We start from the raw sequence: 21269 nt of genomic DNA, 5'->3' as shown, positions 1-21269 counted from the left end.
TCCCTCCATCCCATAATGTAAGATCGTTTTGCCAGCAGTTTTAGCTTATATTATGGGATGCCAGCAGTTTTAGCTTATATTATGGGACGGAGAGGTATATTGCAATTGTTAATGCAATAGTATCTTGTCATATCTCTGTAAGAGTTCTTACCATTCGTCTCTCATGTTGCATGACTTATCTCGAAGCGGCTCTAGTTCCAGCCTTGTCACATGCCTGCGGATCATAAAGAATTTCGGATTCTCATGAGAGCATGTTCTGTTAGGTAGCATATGGAAACTGTGTGATGCAGATCCTGGAATGAATGAATCCAATTCACCATCATCTACTCATGTGCACAACAGATTATGCTAGAAACAAAATAACACCAGTTGACTTGTATCCAGACTGGAAGAATATTATCCAAACACACTGACACTGAATTTTGCGTAACCTATTTGAACCTTTCATGAACTCAGTTCTTCATAGTTTTTTGTCATGTCAGATGATGTGCTCGAATATGATCTCTCATGTAAGCATCAATTAGTGGCCTTATTAAGCAGCCACCAGAACGCCATTTAATTATCATGGCTTGGGTTGTTGTGTTATTTGTTTGAATTAAACGGATCGGATCTGATGTGTAGTAGTAGGAGTAGGAAATAGGGTTGAGTTGTTCTTGGCACGTCTACCTGATGTATCCCACAAGGCCAGTTGCCATGATTGCCCTCACCCGCTGACTGACCCCAACCTTGAGCTGGTTGGTTAGGGCATCCCCAATGGCAACGACTGACCCCAACCATGTGTCACGACTCTCATGGAGAAGGGGCATGGATCGCCAAAAGAATGGAATTGGTCAGAGCCTAATTATCACGTCACGGTGTGTTGCTGTGCGAAGCAAGCAATGTCACATCTGAGTATATCATATAGTGCTCATTTCCTAGAAAAAAAGAACTTTTTAGCAGACTCGCAGCTGGTCAATGCAAAATTACAAAGTTGTTACATCATCTTGTATAGCGACATAACGAAGAAAAATTCAATCTTTGAATTTTTAGACTCCAATTTGCAGTCTACGGACCAATTCCCGTCCCCCAAAATGTTTTTATTCTCCCAGTACAATTTTCCTATGAAAAACTCGTAATCTGACGAGTCTCCTCCCTGGCAAACTTCCATGTCGTCTCCACTACGTGGTCTCCCGTTTTAACCAACCCAGCCACGAAATTTTCTACAAGAACGAGGAGGAAGCAGAGTTAGACTTAGACCGGACCGAGAGGCATGGCGATGGCGCTCCACGGGCATGCGAAGAGGGGTAGGCTCGCGGCGGCGCTGTGGCTCGTCGTGGTGGCCACGGCGAGCGTGGCGTCGGCCCGGTTCGTGGTGGAGAAGAACAGCATCAAGGTGCTGTCGCCGCACTGGCTCCGGGGCCGCCACGAGGCCGCGATCGCCAACTACGGCGTCCCGGACTACGGCGGCATGCTGACCGGCGTGGTGCTGTACCCGGCGGACGCGAAGCAGGCCAACGGGTGCAAGCCGTTCGGGGCGACGGCGTTCAAGTCGCGGTCCGGCCGGCCGGTGGTGCTCCTGGTGGACCGCGGCGGCTGCTACTTCGCGCTCAAGACGTGGAACGCGCAGCAGGCGGGCGTGGCGGCGGTGCTGGTCGCCGACAGCGTGGACGAGCCGCTGCTGACCATGGACACCCCGGAGGAGGAGACCCCCGACATGGCCTTCCTGGCCAACATCACCGCCCCCTCCGCGCTCGTCTCCAAGCCCTTCGGCGACGCCCTCCGCGCCGCGGCGTCCGGCGACTCCTCCGCCGCCGAGGTGGTGGTCCGGCTCGACTGGCGCGAGTCGATGCCGAACCCGGACGCGCGGGTGGAGTACGAGTTCTGGACCAACAGCAACGACGAGTGCGGGCCGCGGTGCGACGAGCAGGCAGCGTTCGTGGCGGCGTTCCGGGGCCACGCGCAGCTGCTGGAGAAAGCCGGCGACGCGCTCTTCACGCCGCACTACATCACCTGGTTCTGCCCCGACGAGTACCGCGGCACGCGGCAGTGCGCGTCGCAGTGCATCAACCGCGGCCGCTATTGCGCGCCGGACCCGGAGGGGGACCTGGGCGCCGGCTACCAGGGCCGGGACGTGGTGCTGGAGAACCTCCGGCAGCTGTGCGTGCACCGGGTGGCCAACGCCCGGAACGCGTCGTGGGCGTGGTGGGACTTCGTGGCCGACTACCGCGTGCGGTGCTCCATGCGGGAGAAGAAGTACTCCCGCGGGTGCGCCGAGGAGGTGGTGGCGTCGCTGGGCCTGCCGGCGGAGCTGATCGACAAGTGCATGGGCGACCCCGACGCCGACGCCGACAACGACGTGCTCCGGACGGAGCAGATCGTCCAGGTCGGGCAGGGCAACCGCGGCGACGTCACCATCCTGCCCACGCTCGTCATCAACAACGTGCAGTACCGGGGTGCGAATACGATCGAGCTTGGTGGCTTCTCCTGATTTCAACACGATTGCTGAATTTGTCTGAAAGGAACTGATCGTGGTTTCGTTTCTGTTTTGCAGGGAAGCTGGAGAGCACGGCCGTCCTCAAGGCGATCTGCGCCGGTTTCAAGGAGACCACGGAGCCGCGTGTCTGCATGACACAAGGTTTGCATTTACAACCTCATCACACTTGCTGTTTTCCTGATCGTGGATCGCTTCATTTCACTGTTTCTGTTCACTGCTAAATCGATCACAAATTCGCAATCTCTACGATTTACTTGCAGATATGGAGACGGACGAGTGCCTGCACAACAATGGCGGCTGTTGGCGCGATGAAAAGACTAACATCACCGCCTGCAAGGTAGTATCTTCCAATCCGACATTCATAGTTCAGACAGATGAAACAACAAGGAGTACGATTTCGAACACGTTGTATACTGCAGGACACGTACAGGGGAAGGGTGTGCGAGTGCCCGGCGGTGGACGGCGTCCAGTACGAGGGCAACGGGTACAAGGAGTGCAAGCCCGTCGGCCCCGGCCGGTGCGCCGCCAACAACGGCGGGTGCTGGAAGGAGACGAGGCACGGCAAGACCTTCTCCGCCTGCAAGGGGTCGGGGTCGCTGAGCGGGTGTGAGTGCCCGCCGGGGTTCAGGGGAGACGGGCTCACCTGCGAAGGTGCGTGCGCGTGACTTGCTCACTAGTTCGCCTCGGCCTCACCGCATCTGCAATTTCTGACAAAACGGTGTGTTCTCGTGGCCATCGCAGACGTGGACGAGTGCAGCGAGAAGGCGGCGTGCACCTGCCCCGGCTGCTCCTGCAGGAACACCTGGGGCGGGTACCACTGCCGGTGCGGCGGCGACGGCAACCAGGTGTACATCCAGGCCGAGGACACCTGCGTGGGGAAAAGCGCGGCGGCGGCGGGGTGGCTTGTGACGGCGCTGGTGCTGTCGTGCCTCGCCGGCGCCGGGCTCGCCGGGTTCGCCTTCTACAAGTACAGGCTCAGGGTAAGGATGAGAGCTGAAAAGCAGAGGCAGCCTCCTCCATCTCGAAAAGGGTGCCCCTGGCAACAGTGCAAACACTGGATCTTCCTTGGCTGACAATCAAATGAAAAATCTGTTGCAGCGGTACATGGACTCGGAAGTGGCGGCGATCATGTCGCAGTACATGCCTCTGGAAAGCCAGAGCACGACCGGCGAGAACCGGCCGCTGAGGGAGGAGGCCGTGGAAGCAGCATAGGTGGCCAGGTAATGAATGAATGTCATCTCTGGTTTTGGCATCATAAATCTCTTAGGTGGTGATTTCAGAGGTGTTCACCATTAGTGTTGTTTGCTTGATTTAATTGATAATTATTATTTTTCATATTTACAGGCAGCTCTGAGAGTTCAAGATAGATTTCCCACAAGTGATGAATACCACCATGGCGCATATGGAAGAAGTTGCTTATAGCTTTACCTGACAGGCAGGAACTCTAGCATTTTCTGCTTGTTGCTTTTGTAGATAAGAATTGTGCCAGATAGATTTCGAGACGACACACGGAACAGAGATAAGGTTGCACATAGCAGTTATGAATCTGCACATTGCTGTACAAATTTTGTGATTTTACATACTCCCTCTGTTCACTTTTGTAAGACGTTTTAGACAGCTGAAATTGAATTGTTTTAGGTGTTGTCTTAAATGTCTAAAACGTCTTACAAAAGTGAACCGAGGGAGTAGCAGATAAGGTTGGGCATAGCAGTTATGAATCTGCAGTGGACAAGAATAGCTGCTGGTAGTGAAACAGATTTGTTATAGAGCTCAACAAGCAGAATACTAGGCATTCCCCGGTTTTGTGGCATCAATGTGTCTTCAACTAGTAGATCATTTTGACTTCTTGTAATGGCATTTTTTGGGAACACCGTGTATTTCATTTTCCATATACGAGTTGCTGCATTCTCTTTCTTCCAGCGCCAACACACAGCACGGCAAGATAAAAGCAAAAACTTGGACAACCCAAAAATACAAGAGAAGATAAAAGAGACTCGCCTTAGATGAGTGGTGCTATCATATCATACTACATGGTCAAAATTTTGCTGCCTGCTGTTACCTCCAGGAGATTATCATTCTACTATCCTTGAAAACTTAACAGAGCCTTCGTCCACCAGACTAGTCTGTTTCCTCTTCTTGGACATCCGCTGGAAACCGCTCTGTTCGTCCACAAACTGAGCGGCAGTTCTTGCTCGCAATTCTTCAAGGGTCTCTCCCTCTTTGGCTCGCTCAATCACCTGAAAGTGAATGCAACAAAGTCAATATACAGCAGTTGGTTCATGAAGCATACGGGGTGTGATCTTGAATGAGAGGTTCATACCAGATGTCGGCCATAGAGATGGGTGCTTGCAAGGGCTTGAAGAGCGTTCTGTGCCTCTTGCTTCGTCACGAATTCGACAAACGCGAAACCTCTGTGACTTCCAAACTTCATGGGCAGCCTCAGGGTTTTGATCTGAAATTGTTTTCATCAACGTAAACTCGTTAGACTTCAGGAAGAATATAGCATTTTCATCCACCCAGAAGCCATGGACTCTTTATTGGGTCCATCTAAAAGTAAAATCCAATTGTGTTTAAATACTTTCTAGTTGCGAGTTGAAACTTTCTTCATGATGATATTATTTATTATTGCAATTTTCAATGAAATTGAATCCAAATCCCTAGAGACTGTTCTTGGTTTTCATCTGGGTTTTCAAATAGATTTCGACAACAAAAGGAGGACATTCACCTGGCCAAATGGACTAAATAATTGCCTCAGGTCCTTTTCAGTTGCTTCAAACGCTACATTTCGCACAAGCAGTTTAGTTGAGCTCTTGTCCTTCTCATTTTTCTTCGTAGTTTGACCATCCTTTCTCCCATGGCATAGTTGTAAGATCAGAGCATGCCCATCCAAAACCGTTCCCTATTAACACACAATTCATTTAGCATGCTGCATATCTATATGAGCACATTATGATGTAAACAAAAAAAAATACAGAGGGGAGGAGAACCCTGACAGGCAGGTCGAATGGAGGATACCTGTAGATCCTTGCATACACTGGTTGCAGTTTCAACCGAATCAAACTCAGCGAAGCCAAATCCCATTGAAACATTCTTGCCTTTCTTAATATGTTTTTTCACCTAAATAGTGACTCAGAAAAAGGATGGGTAAAGAATTAAGATAGTGGGACATCCAGGAATTCATTTGATATTCATAAGCATGTCCATACCGTTGCACTTTTAAGGCTCCCGGTCTTCAATTTTGTACTGAAATGCTGCTTTAACGATTCATCTGTAGTCTTGAAATTCAAATTCTTGACAAATACAGATCGGGACTGCAATGAATAATGGTACATTACTAAGATTGTAATAGCCCAAGTATAATCGGGGTAACCAAAATAAAATACATAACTGTTCAGTTCATAATATGTACAATGGAGAAGGCCAGGTATAACAACTGCTCCTCATGAGACATAACAAACAAGAAAACAAGAGTTAGAGAAAGCTGCAAACCTCCACTCTATCAGGATCAATCTCTTCAGCACTAACTCCTTCCTTTGTTTGATCTACAATAGCTTTTGTAATAATCCTCTCACCAGCTGTATTTGCTTCGTCTTCTTCCACGGTTGTTGAGGTAGGAGATAAAATATTTTCAGGTGCCCATTCCAAATACAGTGGAGTATCCCTACAATCCAAAAGCAAGGTTATTATGAAATACAGAAGTGTAGATTTCTATAAACCAAGCTAAGAGCTATTGTTATAAAAACTGACAGAAATTTCAGAAGATACGATGGGCAAACAAAACTAAACAACACTAAAATGAAAGGATGCAGAGTGGCTTAAAATATCTCCATAGCAGAATTACAGCCTCTAGTATCTATACGAGTTTTTAAGAATATACAAACTAAAGAGAACCTTCCTAATTGAACGTCAGATATACCATTCGTTGCATTACTTTACTTGAACAAAGAAATTACACTATGGAACCCGATCCCAATTAAGTAACTAATACAGAGTGCAAACTTTGTGAGCTGGAATATTTTTAATTAACAATGAATTAACTAGCACCACTGCAGAAACTTACTTGTATCGTGTGTATAGCAATTTTTTGAAAGCATGACGAGCCTCAGTTGCTTCAACGAAGACTACCTGAGACACCAAAAGAAATAACTCAGAAAAATATAAGAAGTGAAGAGGGGCATTATCAGCTCACGTGTATTTCGACAATGGGTGCATATGCACCTAGGAGCCAAAGGCAATTACCGTGATATACGCCCATAAATAGTTCCAGAAGGCAATGTCACAACCAGCATGACAACAAGCAGTGGAACAACACAAGTAAAATGTAGAACATACCAAGGCAAATACTCTTGTCGGTGGGAGAATGATTTTATCCAAACTTCCATGTTTCTGAAACATCGCAGCGAGATCTTCTTCAGAAGAACTATATGGCAAGTTTTTTACCAATATCACATGGTTGCTTCGTTTCAACTTCTCGTTTCTTTTGGAAGTATGTTCTTCCAAGGCATCAACATTAACTCCAGACCTAGATAGATATTTTTTGGTCTCCGCAATGACATGTGTCTCACCAAGAGCAATACGAACAGCAAGGTCATCGGCTTCCCTATGAAGTAACTCACTCTTACTTATACCATTCTTCCTTGCTATGTTTTCAACGACCTAAATACAAACGCAATTGCTTCAATCAGTTGACATGAAAGATACGAGGATTGTTCAAAAAGGAACAGCGAGGAAATGTTTGACAACAATATCATGTGATTTGCAACAATATTTTTTCAACAAAAGTAGATAAACGACAATTGTCTCAACAAAAACATGAACAGCATGTTGAGTTGACACAAACAAAAACCAGTACTCAATGTCAAGGCTAGAAGATAACCATACAGTATCTTGACGCATATAAAAGCTGTTCCATGCTCTTGTATCCCCACCAATTTCAGATGTTTTCTTTTGTTCCAACCTTCTCTCCTTGAGATTCATTTTCTCATCAACAGCAAAATGACTAGACCTTGACAATTTAAAAGTAAATGAATAGCACATTATTTGCAGAGCCAACCAAAGAAAGGAAATAGCACAAAAGGAACTTCTTTTCTTACTCGAATGTCTTATTATTAAGTGGTTTAGCAGCCTTAACACGTAGCAGTCGCCCTTGAAAACTTAAGTTGTCTAATTCATCAAGTGCCCTGCAAACCACATATCAAGCTGTCATGCATCATGCAAATATGCATGGAGGAAAGTAAGCCTGCACAGTGGCAGATTAAACAATCTCCTGTAAGCTGAACTGTCAAAAAAAAGCCTATCCTTCTGCATCGGAGATAACAAAGCTGCTAGCCAAATATTTACCTGACTGCTGAGTCTGGAAGGCTAAAAAGGACATAACCTCTGCCTGTTGAGAGCTTAGTGGTTTTATCGACGACAATATGTGCCTGTTCAACATCGCCATACTGGCTGCATAGCTGAACCAGATCCTCTTCACTGAAACCACAAGCAACAATATCCTTGTAAGAAAAGGCAAACAGCTAAAATCTTGAATATACACATAAATGCTGATCTGAAGTAATGACACCTAGTAAAAACATACGTAGTTGCATATGGAAGGTTGCAGATATATAAACGGCCAGTCTCCAGTGCTAGCTTCTTTTCATCAGTAGTTGAAGCGGCTTCCACATCTTCTGTTTCTTGATTGGCATGATTTTCATCTTTTTGTTGGCTGTCAATATGTTCACTGTCTTGGTTGTCAGAATCTTCCACCTCTTGCATGTCACTACCTTCCATAGGCGCTTTATTATCTTCATGATTTTTCTGGTTTAGATTACCCTTTTGATCCACCATCTGACCCTTTTCATTTGTGTCAAGCGATTCATCAGATGGTTCTTCATCATCAGTGTTGTTGCCCAACTGATCACCAGAATCTTCATCATCAGATTCAGAATCGGACCAATCTTTTCTAATTTTACTCTTAAAGAAGTCCATATCTGTCATACTGCTGTCTCGTTTACTTTCAGTTTGCAGCTTCTCTGAAGCATCTTGTGAGGGCAAATCATTTGTTATTTTCTCCTCAAAATCATCGTCAGAAGATGAATCATTTTCAGACGATGAATCATTTTCGCTCTTCTGCGACTTCTTGGATCCAGTAGCTACTGTGCTATCTTTGGCAGCATCATCAAGGGTACCCGTTGTATCATTTGCCCACATCTTTGCTTTAGATCGGGGTTGCATAACTTGAAGAAACTCTTGGAACTTGGGATCATTAGCTATAGTGCCTTTAGAAGCTCCCACATCAGCAGACTTCCCTTGGCTCTTGGAACTCTTCAGCGGTGCATTAACATCGCCACTGTTAGTCTTGTCTTTAGCATTATATTCTGGCTTCTTTAAAGAATGGCGACTCCAAGGGCGAGGAGCATCAGGATCGCCAATCTTCCGTGCAATCTGTCAGACACCAGAATATTTATAAGACATGTTTATTCACCCCATCTCAACCCAACAGAGTATCATTCAATCGCCTACAAGTTACAGCAGTGCATCCAATACGTATACAAAAGACAAAAAAAAGGCTGAATCCCATTTAGAAAGGAGAGTACCTCACAGGTGATCTTAGAAGTGTCAATGTATGTATTGTTGAAATAGTTGAGGGCCTCCGCTGCCTCTTCATTGGTTCTGAAACCAATAAATGCAAGATGCCTGCTCTTTCCATCCCTATAAACACGCAAAACGAATCAATTTACATATAGTCTTGAGGCTACAAATGCAATTTCTTTACTCCAAACAGACAGCCACATATGGTGTGGTTCAGGTCAGGTTCACTGTGCCTGCCCATTACAGAGTGATGAGGTGCAATGGATGCCGGGCCAGGTTTGAAGATGCAGAAAACAAGGATACAGAAGTGAGATGTTGACTCTCTTGTCCAACTGAAGCTACCATTTTCCCTACTAGCTTCTCATCAGCTCATCTTATGCTTCCGGAGGAATATCATGTGTTCCGTAAAAGGGGATACAAATCTAGTCGTTCGATTCTAACCACATAGACACATAATATGGTTGATTTGGCACATAGGCAGCAAGAGGAGCCCAAGGCAGGCCAGGCGCTTACTTGGTTCGGATGACCTTGGCGTCGGTCACCTCGCCCTTCCGCGAGAACACCTCCCGCAGCCGCTTCTCGTCGGCGCCCTTGGGCAGATTCTTCACGCACAGCCGCGACGACCTGCGCAGCATTAGCCATGTCAAATCAAGCACCAGGCGGTAACACAGCAGCGAGACGACGCAGAGCAGCTCGGCCGGCTGCGCGGCTATCGCGGAAAGGCGGGCACTCACATGGCGTCCGCGGCGAGGTTCCCGTGCTGCTGCGGCGGCGGCGAAGGGGGGCGGGGTGGGGATGAGGCGGTAGGGCGAGTAGGTTTTGGCCTTTGGGGGCGGTGGGAGTCACCGGTTGAAGGTTTACTGGCAATGGCGGCCGGCGGCGGCGATAGGGCAGGGCAGGGAGTCTCACCGTGTCGCACCAAGGCCTTGTGCGAGATGGGACTGGGCCGTATATCCCCCCAGCAGGCCCGAACTGCGATGCAGATACCAAGTTCGTTGGGCCGAACTGCTGCTATGGATCGAATTAATAAAACTTCGCCAGATTGTCCAAGAAAAGGTAAAAAAAGGGTTCTTCTCTTCTAAAAAAAGGTAAAAAAGGGTTTATAAAAACAAAACTCGGGTAAAAAAGGGGTTAATACGGGACACTCCCATTTGGTGCGTACATTTTTTGGAACTCGTGAACATTTTTCTTGAACCGGCGATCATTTTTTGAAATTCAGAGATAATATTTGTTTATGACGATTTTTTTTGATTTAACGAATATTTCTTTGAATCAGCAAACATTTTTTGAAATTCTGGAAACATTTTTGTATTCCTGATTTTTTAAATATTGTAATCATTTTATAAAAATTCATGATTTTTTAACAATTCACATTTTTGAAATTGTGATTTTTTTGAATAGTTGAACATTTTTTTGAAATCACAAAAAATTCTTGAATCCGTGAGCATTTATCATTTCCCGGATATTTTTCAAATCATGAACATTTTTTCACAATTCGCAACTTTTTGAATTTCCAAATGATTTTTAAAAACAAAAAAAAGTTAAGACAAAAAAACCAAGGGCTTCCCATCCCGCACATGGGCCGGCTCATGAGGGCGAGCATGAGAGCGGGGGGCGAGGGAGTGCGCGCTTTATTGGTTTTTGACGCGTAGGTCGCCATGTAGGAGGTCTCGGTAATACGTAGGAGGTCACGGTAATACATGGCCTTTTGGATTAGTCATGAATTTAGTAGCTCGAATATCAAGGCTCATAATTTAGTGAAGCATGCTCTCTCACTTGGGGTGGCCATTAGGCAATCCAGGTGATCTTACTTTCGTGCATGTAAACATTCTGATGAGTTAATAAAAAACTTCGTGAGGTTATCTCAAACAAAACATAGCCTCTATGATGAAACATGTTGTTTTCTTGGTGCATCGGAGATTGTAGTTCATGATCTGATTTCGCCAGAGATCCTTAAGGCAAGGAACGAATCTCTATCTCTGGCAATGGACCTGATGTGCAACAATGTTATTATTGCAACCGATTGCCAGGGAACGGTAAATAACTTGCAGGGGGATTACCTTGGAACGCTAAAAAAATGAAATAAAGGAGAAGATGAAGAGTGTGGGTTCAGGAGAATTTCTGTAGGAAAGTAGAAGCTCAAAATCTGGCAAAGGCGGTGACCACATTAGGTTTTGAACGTCATTTGTGGTTGCTGTATAGGCCAGACATTATCTGTATTCCTCAAAATGAGTTAATAAACTATTTCAGCACTAAAAAAAGTAGCCTCTCTGATTACGCCGGATATATCATAGAGCATTATAGTGTTCTTATTTTGTGTAATTTCGTTCATGAGTTTAGAGCTCGAATTTCGAGGCTCGCAATTTAGCGAAGCCTGGTTATATTAGGGTTGACCGTCATATTTGATTAGGTCAACATGGTGATCTTTTGTTAGTTTTTTTAAACATTGTGACGACTGAATAAAATCTTTGCGAGATTGTCTAATAAAAAAACTTGAGTAATATGTGTAAAGGGGACTGGTGCATTGGGCGAAGGTGCGGTGCCTCTTTGATTCTTTGGAGCGAAAATGTTAGCTGCCACCTCTGTCCCTTGGAGTGATGTGTTTGGGGGAGGGGGTATATTCATTCTCAACCAAAGTTACATTGTTAATGATAGAGTTCATAAGAAAGTTAGGGGGTTCATCAATGCAGGTATAGAATTCTGGTAAAATCAAAATGGATTTAGCCACCTCATGAGACACCCTATTGGTTTCCCTTGGACATAATTGATACGATACGTCATCAAACACACTGGCTTGGAGCATGCACTCACGGTGGCCGAGCTAGATGTAGCTGAGAGCCCCCCATCACCAAGAGTAGCCATGACCTGCTAATCATCACCATGAATAATTACTCTGGATAGACCATATGTTGAGCCAACCAAATACCATCATGGGTTGCATAAGCTTTCACCATAAGGACTTCCATTACTACATTAGGCTTGAAGCTCTAGCTACAATGAAACCTCCTGGCAAGTCCATTATCGCCACACTTAATGTAGCTTCATACCTTTCATGATTAAAGGATGCATCTATGTTCACCATATAGATACCCTCAGGTGGTTTCTTCCATCCCACCCTCGGCTTAGCATCTGTTTTCTTCGTACACCTCACATTATTAACAACAAGCGCACTAATGGACATTACAAGCCGCATAATAGGTTGCACCTTTTCGCCATGTGTTAATTGTCGACATTCCCACCATATGAACCAAGCCGTATTGAAAACTAGCTCGCAAATACTAACCTGCGGGGACAAGGGTGTTGCATGGACATTCTTGAACAACTCCTGTAGTCTTGGTTTGCACATAAGCCTTCTCCGATTCATCTTTCAGTCCTAGCTTTTTCCAAATTTGCTTAGTTCTCGTGCAAGCAAAATAGCATATGTTTCAAATCCTCAAAGACGAACGGACATAATGGACACGGTCCCAAATCAGACACATGCCTTTTTGCTAGAATTCTCGCACAAGGTATTGACTCCTTCATAACTGTCCAATTGATTTTTGTTTACTTTTGAATATACCTTTGCTTTCGATATGTCTGCCCAAACCTCATGGTTTATGGATCCACCCATAGCATCCGGATGAAGGAAGCTTTGTCTAAACTTATGAGACACTCCCATAGTACACTCATTTGAAATAAAGTGTGTTTGTCTTCAAGTTATGTCATTGCCACAAAATCTTCATAGTCATCCGCTAGAGGGATTGATTGATAGTAACCAAAATACATCTCAAACAAGATCCTCATCCCACTCACCTGAAACTGGGTTTATCAAGTCATTTACTTTCTGCATCAAATTACCTTCTTTTGGCGTAAGCACACGAAAACCAGGATGAGACGGTGACCATATATCAATCTGAGTTCCATCACCTACTTGCTAGATATACTCCCTCTTCAAAACTTCTAACCCTGACATGATACCCTGCCAAGTAAATGATGTTCTACTCTCTACTTAGTTTTGCTTGTAGTAAATTTTCATTTGGATAATATTTTTTGCTCTAAGCACAACAGAGCAAAGGGAGTCGTGGTTCTCCATCAGCCTCCAATTCTGTTTTGCCAACCACTGGACATAAGAGAAGACAATGACCAACATCATTTATCAACCACCGTATACGCCCTTAATTTTTTTTATTTCGCCGAAGTGAGAAACTCGAACCGTTTGTTGCAACGACGTGGCAGCTTACTTGGTGGACAAGCTGGTCAGGAACGACGTGGTCCATTTCTGCCTCCGCACCGGCCTACAGGAATCTACTCCGATCGGACGGGCCGGCCTCTGCCTAAAGAATCTGAGTATGAGCGTGAGGTGAGAGTGTTTGTTTTGGACGGTAGCTTCAGCACGACATGTGCCTATGTGGAAGAGGTATGTTCATATATAGCTTGACGCGGCCTTCGTTGGACGTGCCCATATTAGGCCGACACTCTAATGGACCAGACGAAGATATATATGTTCACGGGTGGCTCACGACGCATGCCCACTTTTTGAAGAATTGAACCAACCTCAGGATTCGCGAGTGAAAAATGTGCGACTCACCTCGTCCACAAGAACCGTGAGTGGAACAGAGGGACATTGCAGACTTGTCAAATAGTACTAGAATAAAATATCAGCAACTCAGATAGGAAGGTCCGGAGACGTCCTATATAAACTGAACTCCGAGTCTCTCACTCGACCACACACTAGGTTAGTTACATCACTTCTGGTTGCTAATTGGTGACTCTTGTAGTTCTTCTGCACATCGATCAATCGTGTGGTGGCGACAATGAAGGTCGTGAATCCGCCGGGCAGTTCTTCTCTCACGCGGCCGACCGCTCGCTGCTCGTCCGGCGGCGGCCTACTATGCGGGGTGCTGCCGATGCGATCGACCAGAGATCCCCGGCCTGCCGTCGCCAGAGGTAGCTTGCCGTGCTCATGCATCTTCTTTCTTTTATGCAAAGCAAAATCTTGTGCTTAGCTTTTATCGTTGGAGAGAACCAAATTAATTGTACCCCATCGCTAAGCGCTAACAGTCTTCACTCGGTTTGGTGACGCTCCTTATTATAGCAGTCGCCAAGAACAGGCCGGAAGTTGGAGGAAATGCTGCGAGCATGCCAAATCCGGTACGTCGCGAGCTATATAATTTATTGTTGATTATAGTATATACTTTCTTCATTCCAAAATATAATGTGTATCGAAAAATATCTATGTTTTTCCCGCAAAAAAAGTCTATGTTTGACCAAGTTTATATAAAAAAAATCATCATCCATGATATCAAATTACAAACTCCTACAACTTTAATACACCTTATATTCCGCTAAATCTCAGTCGATTGAGATTTGATTATCATGTCTCAGTCGAAGCTATATTGATGAGATCTTACATTGAGATCCATACATTTTTTTAAGTTTTTTTATTCGTGTCTCACTCGACTGACACCTACTCCCCCCGTTCCATAATATAAGACATTTTTTGACACAAGTGTAGTGCCAAAAAACGTCTTACATTATGGGACGGAGGGAGTAGAACGGATGGAGTATCTTTCTTTTCGGTAGCAGAGTCATGCAATGGTGCTAGCTATCTCTTCTTCTAGCGTATGTACTTTTCAGTTAGGATCACTATATTGCAAGGTCGAGAAGAAGGCTAGAGAGACTCGAACAAAGAAGCAGCTCCACAAACCTCAAGACGAGCCAACTTATCAGGAAAGTATACATCTCCAACTTTCCATGGTGGATGTGCTCCAAAAGATCGGTATATCTCGGCATTTTGCCAGTGAGATCAAGAGTATCCTGGATTTTACATACAGGTACACACTACTAGGTAGACGTTAGAGATCATTTGTTTGATTAATATTTTTGGCTTCAATAAATCTAAGTTGTTTAGGACTTTTATGTCTAAATTGACGTGTTGAACCGCATGATATTTCCAAAGTGAGAGACAAGCACCATCGACTTAGACATAATGAAAAATCTAAGACAACTTAGGTGTAAAGTTTAAACACTAACATTTTACTAGATTCAACCTCCTTTTCAAAAATAAATAAAATGTATCGGTCTCATGTGTGTGCCTGACAAAAGCAAATTGTACAGATATTGGTTACAAAGAGATGAAATCATGCTGGACGCAGAGACATGTGCCATGGCGTTCCGCATCTTACGGATGAATGGGTACAGCGTATCAGCTGGTATACATTTTCAAGTTTTGGAAACAAAATTGGTTGTTATTTTGCTTAAAGTATATTATTATTTTTAGTTCTTAGTTAATACGGGCTGTGTATATCTTTCTCACGCTGATTATCCACCTGAAATTATAACGTTGTGCATGTAGATGGCCTGTCACATATCTCCACCGATCTGAGTGACACGAGATCTTTGTTGGAATTGTACAAGGCTTCACAAGTTGGCACTTCAGACGATGAGTTGATTCTGGATATTATAGGATCCTGGTCAGGTTACCTACTGAGGCAACAACTGAAATCTAATGATGCACAAAGAACCCTACTCCTAAGAGAGGTAAATATATACTTCATCCAAAAAACTACCTGCAGGTACCTCTTGAATGTTCTATAGATAGCCTTAAGGAATGAACACTTTTGCTATATACTAGGTTTATATTTGTGTAAGATCTTGTCTATGATTAATTCGTTCGTGAAATTAACTTCCCTAGCTCCATTGGAGATCAATTTTTCGTGTATGCTCGCTGTTACATGTGCCTTTGTGTTCTTAGGTAGAACATGTTCTTGATAGCCCCTTCTACACCATGTTGGATCGTCTGGAACATAAGAGGAACATCGAACAATTTGACGTAATCGAGCATCCCATCCAACAACTGTATGTTTTTTTTCTTTTTTCTCGCAAATCAAGTGCTATGTACACACACTACCATCATACTAACATATCATCGCATTTCTTAACCAGGACTTGGCAAACAAATCAAGATCTTCTAGCTTTAGGTGTCATGGATTTCAGTACAAGTCAATCTATATACCAAGAAGAATATCAGTATCTCGACAGGTACTTTGATTGAAATTAATTCAGTATTTGTAGTCATCGCTAGGTGGTCTATGAATCTGGATATAATTTTTTATTATTTCTGGTGTTCGATGTACTGCTATGATTGAAGATGAATATATTGAAAGTTTTCCGCAAAAAAAGAAGTTAATGTTCTCCTATGTACCAACCATTTTTCTTATTAAGATATTTTTCTTTTCGTGACAGTTGGGTGAAAGAGAGCAAGCTGAACCGGCTACCTTTCGCACGACAGAAGTTGGCATATTTCTACCTCTCAGCTGCCAGCACCATGTTCCCTCCAGAGCTATCTGATGCTCGCATCCTATGGGCCAAGAATGGTGCGCTCACAACGGTTGTCGATGACTTCTTTGACGTTGGGGGATCAAAAGAAGAATTGCAGAACCTCACTGCATTAGTCGAGATGTAACAATATTTACATCGGTTATTTTTCTTCTGAAACATAGTTGGGTTTCTTATACTTATCCTACGTTGTCGCAGGTGGCAGAAGCAAGAGGAAACCGAGTACTACTCTGAACAAGTCAAGATCGTGTTCTGTGCAATCTATAGCTCAGTGAACGAACTTGGATCAAAGGCTTCCGCAGTGCAAGGTCGCGATGTCACCGGACACCTAGTAGAAATCGTTAGTCTAATCATACACAGTCTCATGTTCGTAGAAGGCTATTTTGTTGTTACGAAGACTGATGACACACTCAGTTGCCTTGTGCAGTGGCAAGAATTGCTACGGAATATGATGACCGAGGTGGAATGGAGAACGACCGGATACGTTCCAACTCTAGATGAGTACATAGATAATGCAGTTGTGACATTTGCGTTGGGCCCTATTGTGCTTCCTGCATTGTATTTTGTTGGACCAAAGATTACTGAGTCTATGGTCACAGATCCTGAGTACAGTGAGTTGTTTAGGTTGATGAGCACTTGCGGCCGTCTTCTCAATGACGTCCAAACCTACGAGGTATCTTGCCCAAGATATCCGAATTTTAATTTACATGTATTTATTTATTACTTAGCTTCAGATAAATATGTCTTGAATTCTCCTGATGCAATTGTCAAACTCCTTTGTTGTAGAGGGAGTACAAAGAGGGTAAACTGAACAGTGTCTCTCTGCTCGTGCTTCATAGTGATGGCTCCGTGACCATACCAGAGGCCAGGAGGAAGTTGCAGAAGCCCATAGACACGTGTAGAAGAGACCTACTAAGGTTGGTCCTTAAGGAGGACGATGCCGTGCCTAGGCCTTGCAAGGAATTGTTCTGGAACATATGCAAGACATGCTACTTTTTCTATTACCAGGGAGACGCATTTAGCTGCCAAGAGGAGAAGGCCGGTGCGGTGGATGCGGTGATACATGATCCACTCCAACTCCCGATGAATCTACTCTCTGACCTTGATTATTCTACTTGGCGTGAGAGAATAAAGATCAAACATTAATTACTACTTCATGTTTATATTGTTGTGCGCGTGTCATTGGTGAAGATGCATATGCATCGTTGTGTTATAGTGTAGACTAAATATCAAAGGCACTACACTTGGCTTTAAATTTGATAAAGCCATGAACAACAGATGCATAGAGCTAGAGAATCAGCTTGTAGGCAATGAGCAATACAAGTAAACAAGAAAAGAAATAGAAAAAACTGCAGCTTGAACATGACATGGAGTTTCTGCTACCGGGTGCCCATAGACCCAGAAGAATAATAAAATATTAAAACATTGATTTTTCTTAGACAAGCATTGAACAATGTTTTATGTGCATGTAAAATTTCATGGTGGAGTAATGTTTGTGGAAGTCTACGCATAAAAACAAATCAATCTGCAAAAGACTATCTTTGATAGCATTTTGGGGCCCTCATTTTTTTCACACATCCACAAATGTCATTATTATGAAAATTTGCACGCGGGCATAACACAAATCAATGTTTGTTGTCAAAAAAATTCATAATTCTTGGAATTTGTTTTTTATTTTTTTCTAATTTTACCGTTTATGCCACACATGTGCATGTGAGCTCGGGACTAGAGAAGCACACTTTCGAGCTTGAACGACGAGATCTTCATAGATGGAGAGAATAAGTGAATGTAATGATGGGATGCCTATGCAATTTGCATTTTCATGCGTGTGGGGATGGGGTAAATAAATATGCAGGAAACCCTCGTACAACATGGGAAATATACGTGCTATACATGGAACATTACTCCTATAAAGGATGGTAGAGTACCCGCCTCCTAGGAGCCTCACCACGCGAGAGTGCCCTACGCACTGTCCCGTTGGCACTGACCTCACATGGCTGGCTCCGTGGGACGCTCCCATCTACCTGCACGCCTCATCCCCAACCATCTTCCTCTGGGTGTCCATGACACATGGGTCGCGGTCACGCCGAGAGCACCTCTATGTGTTGATTTCTTCACGCCCACATGCGTCCTCTCACGCCTTGCCCGCGTGAGATGAGCCAACCGGGTTTGAGTGAGCGTCTTCGCCCCCGACTGAGGTGCTTTGCTCACCCCAACCGGGCACCCTCGCGGTAGTCCAATCTTCACAGACGCGTCACACTCGACCTATTTTCCTCAGGGCTCCATGACGGGTGGTCCGCGGGCACGGTTGGGGCCACCTCTTTGTGGTGGCTTTGCCTCACGCCTGTTAGCCCCGTCTAATTGACAGGACCGCCCCCTATTCACCATCGGAGCTCGTCGCAGTACAGACTCTAGCCACCTAGCTACCGGTCCTTCAAACTGAGCTGGGGCATATGAAATCCACTTGGTAGGAAAGGTTCCCCATAAATGGAAATAATCGTCACAACTTGTTGGCCACAGCTTCAAGTTGTTACCAACAAATCATGGTAGTTCAACATGCAGAGCGATAGTTTTTTCATCAGGATTTGCTCACTAGCGCTCGATATTAGGAGATGATGGAGGAGAAGTCATGAGATCTCTCGTACCTCGAATAGGGGAATGCACATAGAACTTCAGAGACTTTCCCCATTTCTCTTTGTCATCACCGTTGACCTCCATGGTCGCAGATGTTCCTGCAGCAATCACACTCCTCAAAGAGAGGAGATCTAACGCTTGATGTCTACTACACAACTTATTCTTGTAGACTCATGTTGGGCCTCCAAGCGCAGAGTTTTGTAGAACAGTAGCAAATTTCCCTCAAGTGGATGACCTAAGGTTTATCAATCCGTGGGAGGCGTAGGATGAAGATGCTCTCTCTCAAACAACCCTGCAACCAAATAATAAAAAGTCTCGTGTGTCCCCAACACACCAAATATAATGGTAAATTGTATAGGTGCACTAGTTTAGCGAAGAGATGGTGATACAAGTGTAATATAGATAATAAATATTGGTTTTTGTAATAAGAACAATACAAAACAGCAAGGTAGCAATTGATAAAACGGAGCACAAATGGTATTGCAATGCTTGAAATGAGGCCTAGGGTCCATACTTTCGCTAGTGCAATATCTCCATAATGCTAATCTAATTGGATCATATAACCATTCCTCAAAGTGCGAAGAAGAATCAATCCAAAGTACTTATCTAGCGGAGAGCACAAGAAGAAATTGTTTGTAGCTATTCTTTCCGATCGATCTATCCAAGAGTTCGTACTAAAATAACACCAAGTTATTCTTTCTGACCGATCTATCAAGAGTTCGTACTAAAATAACACCAAGTTGTTCTTTCCGATCGATCTCTCAAGAGTTTGTACTAAAAAAACACCAAAACAAATTCAGATTTATAATACTCAATCTAACACAAAGAACCTCAAAGAGTGCCCCAAGATTTCTACCAGAGAAACAAAAGACGAGAACATGCATCAACCCATATGCATAGATTACCCCAATGTCACCTCGGGTATTCATATGCAAGACATATATCAAGTGCTCTCAAATCCATAAACGTATTCAATCTGATAAGAAGGAAATCACAAAGGGAAAACTCAATTTATCACAACAAGATAGAGAGGGAGAAACACCATATGATACAACTATATTAACAAAGGCTGTGATACATCAAGATCATGCCATGTCAATAACACGACATAGAGATAGATTCAACACATAACTACTGGTAAAAACCCTCAACACCGAGGATGGACTACTCCCTCCTCATCATGGTGGCCACCGGGATGATGAAGATGGCCTCCAGTGATGATTTCCTCCTCCCGCAGAGTGCCGGAACAGGGTCCAGATTGGTTTTTCGTGGCTACAGAGGCTTGCGGCGGCGGAACTTCTGATCTAGGGTTATTTCTGGGGGTTTCTGTATTTATAAGATTTTTTGGCGTTGGTTTCACACGAAGATGGGCCTCGAGGTGAGCACAAGACACGAGGGCACGCCTGGGGGCCTGGCGCGCCCTGGTGGTTGTGCCCACCTCGTGTCTCTTCTAGCCCTCCCAGAAGCTTCTAGTGCCTCTTTGGTTCCAAAAAAATGTCAAAAAGTTTCGTTGCATTTGGAGAACTTCGATTTTTGCACAAAAAACAACACCACGATAGTTCTGCTGAAAACAACGTCAGTCCGGGTTAGTTCCATGCAAATCATACCAAAACCATATAAAATTGTTGTAAACATGGCATGAATACTTCATAAATTATAGATACGTTGGAGACATATCAGCATCCCCAAGCTTAATTCCTACTCGTCCTCGAGTAGGTAAATGATAAAAGAAATAATTTATGAAGTGTGAATGCTAGGATAGTGCATAAGTTTGATCAATGATAATTTCAATCACTTTTCCTAGCATTATAACATCAACTCTTTCTCATAAAACTCATCATGATAAAGTAGCAATTCAAAGCGGAATTTTTGTTGTGGAATGCTACCTATCATATTCACCATATACTCTTTCTTTTGTAGCATGGACATTTGGACTTGAATGATTCAAAGTAATAGTCTATAATTTTACATGAAGACATCAATACTCAAGCATACTAACAAGCAACCATGTCTTCCAAAATATCAATGCTAAAGAAAGCTATCCCTAGCCCATTATGCTCAATCTTTGATCCATTCATGAGACACACTCAAATATTAGCTACAACCAATGCACAAGTATGACAATAGTGCTCCCTAGTTGGTGCCTTATAAGATAAGATGGAGACTCAAATAAAAATTACATAAGGTAAATATATAGGCCCTTCGCAGAGGGAGGCAGAGATTTGTAGAGGTGCCAGAGCTCAAAGCTTAAATTGAGAGAGAAGATATTTTG

The 21269-nt window shown here is 44.1% G+C and overlaps 2 protein-coding genes and 1 pseudogene across 9 annotated transcripts; 2 read left to right on the top strand and 1 right to left on the bottom strand.

Annotated features, from left to right (window-relative positions):
• Window positions 1-1169: 1169 nt before the first annotated feature.
• LOC123046478 (vacuolar-sorting receptor 7) lies at window positions 1170-4325 on the top strand. Its single transcript, XM_044469858.1, has 7 exons — window positions 1170-2432; window positions 2531-2614; window positions 2734-2810; window positions 2893-3124; window positions 3215-3453; window positions 3572-3693; window positions 3818-4325. The coding sequence occupies exons 1-6, from the start codon at window positions 1250-1252 to the stop codon at window positions 3683-3685; spliced, it is 1929 nt and encodes a 642-aa protein (XP_044325793.1). The 5' UTR covers window positions 1170-1249; the 3' UTR covers window positions 3686-3693; window positions 3818-4325.
• LOC123039363 (multiple RNA-binding domain-containing protein 1-like) lies at window positions 4317-10706 on the bottom strand (annotated as a pseudogene). The gene is made up of 16 exons (XR_006417946.1): window positions 10603-10706; window positions 9781-10057; window positions 9560-9670; window positions 9052-9166; window positions 8052-8899; window positions 7814-7945; window positions 7567-7653; window positions 7355-7478; window positions 6806-7129; window positions 6534-6598; window positions 5963-6134; window positions 5680-5784; window positions 5489-5590; window positions 5199-5372; window positions 4794-4925; window positions 4317-4710 (listed from the first exon to the last, which is right to left on the bottom strand). The product of XR_006417946.1 is annotated as a multiple RNA-binding domain-containing protein 1-like (transcript).
• A 2999-nt stretch (window positions 10707-13705) lies between these two features.
• Window positions 13706-17565, top strand: LOC123041883 (acyclic sesquiterpene synthase). Of its 7 annotated transcripts, none has more exons than XM_044464440.1 (11): window positions 13706-13972; window positions 14124-14176; window positions 14663-14859; window positions 15143-15237; window positions 15381-15565; window positions 15780-15883; window positions 15971-16066; window positions 16271-16486; window positions 16562-16703; window positions 16791-17036; window positions 17150-17559. In XM_044464440.1, the coding sequence occupies exons 1-11, from the start codon at window positions 13840-13842 to the stop codon at window positions 17507-17509; spliced, it is 1827 nt and encodes a 608-aa protein (XP_044320375.1). In that variant the 5' UTR covers window positions 13706-13839; the 3' UTR covers window positions 17510-17559. The 7 variants fall into 7 exon arrangements, with proteins under 7 accessions (XP_044320375.1, XP_044320373.1, XP_044320371.1 ...); XM_044464439.1 differs by having other exon boundaries at window positions 13745-13972; window positions 14121-14176; window positions 17150-17561; XM_044464438.1 differs by having other exon boundaries at window positions 14684-14859; window positions 16562-17036; window positions 17150-17563.
• The last annotated feature ends 3704 nt before the right edge of the window (window positions 17566-21269 follow it).

The sequence above is a fragment of the Triticum aestivum genome, chromosome 2B (assembly GCF_018294505.1).
Source record: "Triticum aestivum cultivar Chinese Spring chromosome 2B, IWGSC CS RefSeq v2.1, whole genome shotgun sequence".
Classification (NCBI taxonomy): Eukaryota; Viridiplantae; Streptophyta; class Magnoliopsida; order Poales; family Poaceae; genus Triticum; species Triticum aestivum.
This window is presented reverse-complemented; position numbering and strand designations above follow the sequence as displayed.